At 41.9% G+C, this 9770-nt stretch overlaps 1 protein-coding gene across 1 annotated transcript; it reads right to left on the reverse strand.

The window, feature by feature from the left end:
* Window positions 1-5013: 5013 nt before the first annotated feature.
* p2ry1 (purinergic receptor P2Y1) lies at window positions 5014-8281 on the reverse strand. Its single transcript, XM_061046767.1, has 2 exons — window positions 7640-8281; window positions 5014-7391 (listed from the first exon to the last, which is right to left on the reverse strand). The coding sequence occupies exon 2, from the start codon at window positions 7360-7362 to the stop codon at window positions 6301-6303; it is 1062 nt and encodes a 353-aa protein (XP_060902750.1). The 5' UTR covers window positions 7363-7391; window positions 7640-8281; the 3' UTR covers window positions 5014-6300.
* Window positions 8282-9770: the final 1489 nt, after the last annotated feature.

A 9770-nucleotide genomic window follows, 5' to 3' on the forward strand; every position in this document is an offset into this window, starting at 1 on the left:
TGTGATAAGTCTTAACTTCGGTATTAAGGAAAAGTTTGTTAGACTTAAACTTCTCAACATCTTCTCTCTGTTACACTATTGTGATCTATTTTTTCCCTCTGCATGCCTCATCCTCCAGTAACCCCGACAAGTACCTTCATGTGCCCTTTTATTTTTAGCTCATCTCTTTCTTTCTGGCTTAGTGCTCCTTATATCTTTCTCCTGCAGATTTCTTTTATACGCCTAAAGCACATTAGGTATGGCTGTAGTCCTCGGTTTCTTATTCTCACACCTTGCCTTATCTGCAATTGTCCCTATTTCCCAAAGGCAGTGGGCACCTCCTTTTTATTTAACCCCAGATAATTTCAGAGCCACATGCCCATATGTCATAACTCTTATCAGGCAGGCCTGCTCGTCTGCGCTCTGTCTGACATTGCTCTCAGTGCATTCTGTTATCTGTTAAAATGGAAAACAGTACCACTCTTACCTTTATGCACATACAGAATATTGCATGATGCCTGCAGGATAAATGTGATACATCATTTGAAATGTTGGGTCCATCACTAGCCAAGCCAGTGCACTTTTATACCTTCCTGCATTTTCCTTTTGGTCGGATCAGATCATTGTGCGAAACCCGATGTATGAAATCAAAGACGCCGTTTTTGAAGATGTCAGCCTGTTGGGCGATTGCTCAAGTTGATCGATCACGCCGCCAAGAAGCAGCAGAAAATCAACAAGGAGCCAGACAAGAGTGCGGCTGCAGAAATATTGATCAAGCAGCTTATGACAGCCGAAATATGACAGCCCCTGCTCTTTCCCACACGCCCACTTCCACTAGTTCTTCCAGACCTGTCTGATGCTTGTCGTATCTTATACAACACCAGTCTCGTTGTATTGTTCCTGGCAGTGCTCCAAGCCTTTAGCATGACTTAAAAAGCAAGCCGTAGACTTTATAATTAGAGGTGTTGTGTCAATTTTACACTCAAGCTACTTTAACAGTCACAGTGAAAGTGACACGTCTGTTGTTTTGTTAATATTTGCCCTTACAAGTGTCAAATCAAAGCCTTCATTTGCCTATAGCTCTTGCAAAAGTTCAATATGTCTGACAACATGATGAAGATCAAGTCATCCCATGAGGTCAAAGTAGGCCAGCTCCAGAGGCGCCAGCCCACATATTGCCCATCAAGACTGCCCATTAGCTTTTACTGTTGAAACCAGTCCAACCTCGGGTCATCTGTATTTCTGATAGTCCATCATTCATGTTGCGAAGATATATAGCTTTTATCTTGGCAGTATTATTGTGGACAGTGGCTTGCAGATACAGAATGTAAAGACAATTGTATAGACTCAATGTATCTATTGCCTTTTTGTGTTGTTGTGAATCTGTAACCATAAGTGCAATACTAACAAACAAACCTTATACTTGCTTATGCACCCATGCACAAACAGGACATGTTGACATGCATTAGTGGAGAGATGTCAGAGTGGGGCTGCTACAAACTGCTACGCAGGGAGCACTCACGAAGGGTTTGTTGATTCTGGTGCCTTGCTCAAGGGCACCTCGGCAGTACTCGGGAAGTGACACGGCACCTCTTCAGCTACCAGACCAACTTATATGTGAAAAATGTACCAAAGATATAAGTAAAAGAACTAAACTACAGAGCCGAAATCCCTTATTATAGCTGCAAATGATCATACATTATATGATGATAATATGATACCTGTTAGATGGGTATATTTTTATTTTATTTTGTATTTGGCTGTAGTGAAGGAAACTTTATACATTATAACCACAGTGGGCATTTTCATTTCATAAAAAACAATGCATCATGTTTTTATTTAAGTGTAGGGTGACTGCAGCTTAAAGATATCATTTTGAATTAGAAAGTACAATAGTTGCTTCTGAGTTGTAATAGGTTTCTCTTTAATTAAACCTGCAGAATTGTTGTATTCATATGTTTTACAAGTCATTTTTGCATGTTTGTGAAGGTGCATGGAATACTTCACATGGTTGCATTTCACTGTGATTGATGGTTGGCAAGTCAATTACTGTCAAAGCAGAGTCTTATCTGTGATGTGTGCGGTGAAAACCTCATAGACACACGCAGAAGGGCTTGCTTTTTTTGCATTTGGGCACGCATCAACATTCCAAAAGTGTTTTGATTGCATTTAGGTGTGAACTTCAGCAGTGTTTGTTCCAGATCTTGCAGATGATGCAGGTGTGACCAATAGCCTTTCACAATAAAGTCCAAAATATGTCATTGCAGTCTGACATTACCATATAAGTGCAACACGGCTCCCTGAGGGCTCTGGCGCTGTTGGCTGGAAGATGGATGCCTGATCGCAGTGAGTAAACACATGTTAATACCAAAGTGTAGCAACAGCACGAGATGAAGCCAAGAGACATGGAAACAAATATTTTTACAACATGTTTACTTAACCTATGCATGGAAAACCTGTAACTGGTTTTGTGACTTCTTTGGAATTACAGTTTTTTATTAGGTGCAAACTATGAGGTCAACAAACCTGCAATGCCATTTCTGCAAGCAGCTTTTGTAGTAGTCCTATGCAATGCAAAATAAAAACCAAAAAAATAAGTGTTTTTTTTTTACAGAAAATCATGTCTCATAGTTCTGCAGGATATTACATAATTCACTATAATGCAGTAACAATGTGTGCATAAGCAACGTATTGTGTTGTGTGGTCTTAATGGTTCCATTCTGCATCACTGTGGTTAAGTTGTCCAATGCGTTTTGTATAACTGAGGACCACACACTGGCATTTTCATGACATCTGGCTTTATTGTGGTTACTAGAAGTTTTGAGGCTGGCACAGAGATGCCCTCGTGATGGATGCTGTTGCACTGGCTACCAGTGTAAATCTCCAACAACAAAGCTCAGTGTTTTAGTGCAGCGGCCCTGAATGTGATCACTCCACAGGCCTCCTATTGCCAACGAGGTGTCCTCGGGAAACGCACACAAACTGTGCTCTTCACAGCTGCAATCACTCTTTACACTTGACTCTTCCCTCTGTTCGCAGAGGGGGAAAAAAAGGCTTTTCTAATTCGAGCTTCAGAAAAAAAAAGAGGAGGATGTGCAAGAAAAGGGGTGAAAGGTGGCTGAGAAAGGAGGGAGGAGATCCTGGCAAGCGTCCCAACTTTCTGCAAGTTAAGATTTGAAACTCGGGCTCAAAAGCAACAATGCTGGCTTGAGATTTGGCGCTGGCTCAATCTAACCACCATTTCATCTAATCATGAGTACACTGAGCATAGAGGATACATATTCCTCCATCAAACAGGTATACATACAAATACATTTTCCTATGGTCCATTTAAGTGGCTCTTTTTGAGAATAAAACAAAAAAATCTGGAACGACAACAAAGAAAATAACTGCTAAAACAGCCACCTACTGGAATAAGGTCTCAGTTGTCTTTAGGCTCTGTAACACAGAAACACATAGATACACATGCACACATTTGCCAAGGCTATGCAGTTGGCACCTCAAAGGCAGGAAATCAAAAGGCGTTTGTATTCACTGGGGCTGTTTGGAGGAAGAGGATTGGTCGGTTTCCTGTGCGCACACCAGCGTGCAGCCCTGGGGTCCTGGCGACAGCTTCACACCCCTGTCTGCATCAATAACGCTGCACCATTGTGACGGACACAAAAGCTGTCTCAGGAACAAGCCGGGAGTAAAAAAGGTGCCACTCTTTATTCCTGCATTGTACCAATCACTTCCTCCTGGCTGTGCTGAAAAATAAAGTCAACAGCAGGAGAAGAAAGAAGAGGAGAGGGCAAAAGTCTCAAACACCAACAGTGTTTGTTCACTCGTAACAGTGCACACATTTAAGAAAACCAGGAGCAGCTGGTTTACCACACACTTAAAGTGTTGGTAAATATGGTTTGAAATGGTAAAAATGCACTTATGATATATGCTTTATAGTTGAGGTTCTCATTTAGCACTGACAGAAATTTGACTGCAAATAATTATTTGTAAATCTAGTTCAAAAAGAGCTCCTTTTGCTGTGAAGACCATTTCTTTGAAAGTGTGGGCGGGGACAATCACATTTTGATTGACATCTCCCTAGCTTTGCAAACAACAATGGCGTTTGTGAAAATCAGCATTCTGCAGCCATTTAAACTACTTTTGAGGCTTCTGACTCAGAATCAGAGGAGGACGCAGAAGGAAAGCTCTCCGATAATATTATCTACCAAATTTGATTTACAAAATGTTGGGTCTTTGGAGATAATATTACAATGAGTACGCTCTTTTACCTGCTTTATGTAAAGTGTCTGGTTAACATTTGTTATGAAATGGCGCTATACAAATAAAGATTGATTGATTGATGATTTTCCATGCATGTCAAAGTAAGCTGCATATATGCTTGAGCATGACTTATTTGTTCTCAAAGCTATTATGACATGCTAAATGTTAGCTCTGTTGCGTTAGCTATAGTGCCATTTTTTCACGGGAGTTCACCCCCCCCTCTGGACGCCGGTGGTTAGGTTGCGCACTCAAAGCGGGGCGGCCCGGGTCTGAATCTGACCTGTGACTCCATTCCAACATGTCATTCCCCACCCTCTCTCTCTCTCCCTGAATCCTCTTTCCTGTCTCTGCAATAAAACGTAACTCCCCCTGCCCATTCTTAACACTTGCTTACATAAATAGTGTAACAAATGGGCCACATACCGACCATTATAGGGGTCTACATTCATACACTGGCGGCCCTCAATAAAGGATGTTAACGCCTGTTGTAAACAGCTATAGCTGCTGTGTGACTGTTTTGCCAGGAAGGTTTGCATAACTTGGGTTTTTGTAATCAGTAACCACAGCCAATTCAAAGCCAATATCAGGAATGTTTTCAGATATTCAAACCAACAACACTACTTCCCTCAGATTACCAAGTTAGTAATACTTCTCAGAACTATTGTGTAGACAACCTTAAATTAGAAGGTAATAGTGGATTTGGGCTTTTGAGTACTTTCAAAATAACCAAAGATCTTAGAAGAATTATATGAGTCGTATTACATTGTCTGGCATGTTTTAAATACAAAAATTTATTGACAAAGATACATGTGGCCCCATATATCCTGAAGGCTACAGGGGATTCACTTCCTTTTCTTGACAATAGCGGACCACTTTACAGATTTACAAAGGCTTTAGTACTGACATCAAACATTTACACACACAGTCCAGGGTAAAATATATACAGAGAGAGCTCCACCATCAATTCTCCAGAGTGATGACGACATGGTACAAAAGAGAAATGATTATCTGCCAGAACACGGACACAGTGCAGGATTTACTTTGAGGTATCTCATACAGACAAGTCTTCAACATAATGGTGGAGTCGCTAAGCAGGTGATTTGAGTTAATGTGTCTGTTATTTATCAATTATGTTGCAAAAAAAATACAAGTAGTTAGAACCAGCTGTGGTTAGTCCGGTTGTCACTGGTCGGTTTTTGATACTAGACTCATGCACTAATGGTCTGGATTAGTGATACTGACTAGGACAAATCAAGTTTACAACACAAGCAAATCTGGCACGTCACAGCATCCTGTATAACACCTAAAAAAAACATTCATCATAGTTTCATTTACACAAAAATACTGTAAGTATTATCTTCTCTTTTTTTTCTGTTCACAACAGTTTAACTAAAGCAGAGAAAGATTGCGGTAACAGAGCCACCACAGTCCTCAACCTCAGAGCCCCCAGTCGGTTAAAGATAGAGGAAGAAATGAGGATTGATGGGTGGCCCTCTGCAGTCCCCGTTCATAGTGCATTACATTGACTGCACGGCACATCCATGCAGCAATCAGTTCAGTGCATTTAATTTATCCTCCTAAGAGCAATCCCAGGTACACTTCCTTAAGCACAGGCTCTTACCTGCTTAATAGCTATTGATTAAACTTCAGCTCGTTGGTTGGAGAAGATTTGATCTGTTCTCGCATCTATTTTCCCAGGATAAATTGATGAGCAGGAGATTAAAGCCCATTTCCTCCAGCTTTCTTCCTCATAATGTGTCCAAAGTGAAGCAACCCTTTCTACTCAGTAAGAATGACAAGTGATTGCTCTGACATATACAAGTACAATGCATGTACGGGACAATAGAGCACAATATCTTATCAATATCCACAGGCTGCAAGCAAGCGATGGACAATACGGGGTTAAATATGGAGTATTTATCCTACAGTTCAATAAAACCATCGTCCATCCTGTTTGACACACAGCCTTCAGACCCACAGTGCATTCATTTATTTATTCAATACAAAGTCCATCATGCTTTTTCTAAAGCTAACAGAGCTCCACACCCATGACTTTTGTCACAGCCGGCGTTCTCCGTTCTCCACATACTCAGCCAGGCTGTTCAAAGCCGTCTCCTCGCTCTTCGACTGCAGGACGTGGTCCCCCTTCTTGGAGGGCTTTTTCGTCGCCCGTGACAACTTCCTCCTGAATGTATCTCCAGCCAGGAAGTAAAGAATAGGATCCACGCAGGCATTGAGGCTGGCTAACCCCCGTGTCACCTGGTAGGTGGCGTACACGCGGTTGTTAAAGTCACACATGTCCGGGCCCTGGAAGTAAAGCCGCGCCCGCATGTTCAGGTTCTTCATCACATGGAAGGGCAGGTACGAAACGGCAAAGACAGCGAGCACGATGATGACAAGGTGGATGGATTTCTGCCGTAGGGGGGCGTTGTTCATGTCATTGCAGATTAACGCTTTCACAATCATACAGTAACAACAGAATATGATAATAAAAGGGATGCAGAAGCCAAAAACGGTCAAAGTCATGCTGTAGATGAAATAACCCGGTAGTTCGTCCTCAGTTGTGGTGTCATAACAAGTGGTTGCATTACGCTTCAAGCCGGTCCTGGAATAATAAAGAATGGGGGAGATGGCTATAATAACCACCAGCCACACCATCGCACTGGTAATAACTGCATTTTTTTTCTTCAGTCGACCCAGAGACTTAAGCGGGTGCACCACCCCGGTGTACCTGTGCACACTGATGCAGGTCAGAAACAAAATACTCCCGTAGAGATTCACGTGGAATATGAAACGCTGCAGTCTGCATAGAATGTCACCAAATATCCAGTCGGTTTTGTTAAAGTAATAGAAGATAAGGAAGGGCAGCGACAGCACGTAGCAGAAGTCAGCCAGCGCCAGGTTGAACATGTAGACGGAGATGCTGCTCCACGGTCTCATGTGGCACACAAACATCCAGATGGCCAGGCTGTTGCCCACCAGCCCCGTGATGAAGACCATGATGTAGACCGTGGGCAGGTAGTAGAACTGGAAGCCGGTCTTGGTGAGGGAACATCCTCTTGTGTGGTTGTGCAGATCAGTTACGTTCAGCAGGGAGGTCAAGTTCAGGTCTGTGGTCATGGTGTCAGGAGTGGAGACAGGTCCTTTTACTGCATGAAAGGGATTGACACACAAAATTGGTGCTTGAATGCAGGTTTTTTGGGTTTTTTTTTTTTACAGAAAATAACAGGTAAGTTCTGTGCATGGTTGTATTTAAAACCAGTCATGCACAGACTCGAAATTTCTGCTCCAAACTTAATTTTGTGGAACGCCCACGCACAGTACAACAAACACTTGAGTGATTCACACATGCACACAGACTCACACACAGCAATAATTAACGTATTACAACACTCACCACTGAGAGTGACTTGTATTCCACATTCCTGTAGCCTCCACAGTGTCAAAGATTGGGGCGTAACGAGCAGTCAGGTGTCTTCATTCAGTTCTCCAAACAGTATCGGAAATTGTTTTTAAAAGTTGCGATATCCTTGGGGTTTGCGCTGACACTTCAAGGGGACCGGAGTCCGCCGTCGGTTCGTCGTACAGTGCCTACGATTTCCCACAACAGCGGCAGTGGGACGCGGCGGAGACAGCTGCAGGCTCTGGCACGAAGAGCTGGAATCGCAAGCAGGCGAGAGGAGGCTCTCCGCGCTGTGGAGAGGGGAGGTGCGCACAGCACAAAACCACCGAGCTGCTTCCCGACTCCAAACATGCTCTGTGTGTTCCTCCCTCCTCCCACTAGACCCTGATCAGATCTGACCTGCATGCACGGGTGGAATATGGCTAAAGGAAGGAATATTCACATTTTTTTGTCTACTTGAGGAGTGTTTATCGAGAGTTAAGACAATTTAAAAATCATGATTTCTCTTATTTGGCACCCTTGTGTAAGAAATGCATTTTAAACGTCCGTTTTAAATGTGAAAGTCTTTAGCCTTTTTAGGCCACTATGATGGACTTATTAAGACAGCCAAAAGGGTGTAGTAATAGCCATTTTGATGTTTCATTTGGATGGAGTAAGAGGAAGCCATCTGTTATCATTTATACAGGAAATGGTCAGAGCTATAATGGACTAAGTAATATTTCATTGCAGCTCACTGTCATTCATATTTTGCTTTAAATATTCCTCAACACGGGCTGTCAAAGACAAATTGTAAGGAGTAATTCATTAAGACAGAAATGGGAGATATTTTGGCAAGACACAAGCACACAAAACAATGAATCATTGTTTTCTCCATCAAGATGGTCATTTAGTGTCTCCTAAACCGCTGAGACAGACGTGTGGGGCAGAGCCAAGGACAGAGACTGGCAGGGGCAGCAGACAGAGGGAGGATGGTGGAGAATAGTGAAGTAGTGAAGGGATCAGCTGCGGAAAGAGAGACACAAAGGTTAAGTTAATTATGCGATGATGCCAAATATCCTACGAATTGTGGCAGGAGGAGTAAGCCAAGAATCTAATAGATGTTGTTAAAAGGACAGAGAATAAATACTAACCATGAACCTGGTAGATGTCCAGTTATGTCCAAAAAAGCACATTGGCTAAAGTGTAGTTTGGTGGCTTTGCATGTAGGCATGTTATGTCCTAAATCCTGTCAAAAAAGCAACATATGCAGTATATAATATAGGGCAGCATATGATGCTACACATCAGTATGTATTAAAATAGGGATGAAAGACCAAATTTCAACCTTGGATGTTGAAATATGAAGCCAATGTTGAAGTGCAAAAGTGTTGCCAGATTGATGTGTAGTGTTGCAAAGTGTTTGTCCATGGTGATGGTCTCTGTAAATAATATAAATATAGCATAGCCCTGTTCTTTTTGTTGTGTGTCTTGTTTACATTTGTTATAAATTGGCCCTATATACAAATCAGTGATTGCAGACTGCAGTTGCTAGAGTTTCTAATTGAGTCTAAATCCAAAAACCAAGGAATTCCCATCAGGGTCCATTAAAAAAAAGCCAATTTTTACAAAATAAATAAACATGTTAACAGCTTGGTAAAGGTTTTGGTCGCTAAAGCTTATTTTCCACACAACAAAAATGTTCGGGGAGTATAAGTAATTTGTCTTTTATTATATTAAAGCTAAGAGTTATGTTTAATTTGGCAGAATAAGGGGTGTGGCTTATTAGACTGACAGATGGGCACATTGTAGCTGTTTGCCAGGAGGCTTATTGGGTAAAATCTGTAACTGACCTTAAAGGCTTTATATGCGATTTTTTGATCAATTTTGTGCAATGCACAATGCAATTTCCTCTAGTCCCTCAATTAAACAACTTTTATTCGCGAGGGGAGGAGTCAGCCATCGTCCCGCCTATGTCAACAAACAGAAAATATGACTCGGAAAACTCGGAAAACATCACAGACAGTGGGACTCGGGTGTTACACCCATTGTAGACAGTCATGACTCACAGAGTTATTTTCAGAGGATATACTTGATTTCTATTATATTTAAGTGTGAAAAATCGCATATAAAGCCTTTAAACTGTTGGT

The sequence above is a fragment of the Labrus mixtus genome, chromosome 9 (assembly GCF_963584025.1).
Source record: "Labrus mixtus chromosome 9, fLabMix1.1, whole genome shotgun sequence".
In the NCBI taxonomy this organism is placed as follows: domain Eukaryota; kingdom Metazoa; phylum Chordata; class Actinopteri; order Labriformes; family Labridae; genus Labrus; species Labrus mixtus.

What these genes read in the sequence shown, in the direction of transcription:
- p2ry1 (XM_061046767.1), bottom strand. Translation starts at nt 7,362, where the DNA reads ATGACCACAGACCTGAACTTGACCTCCCTGCTGAACGTAACTGATCTG.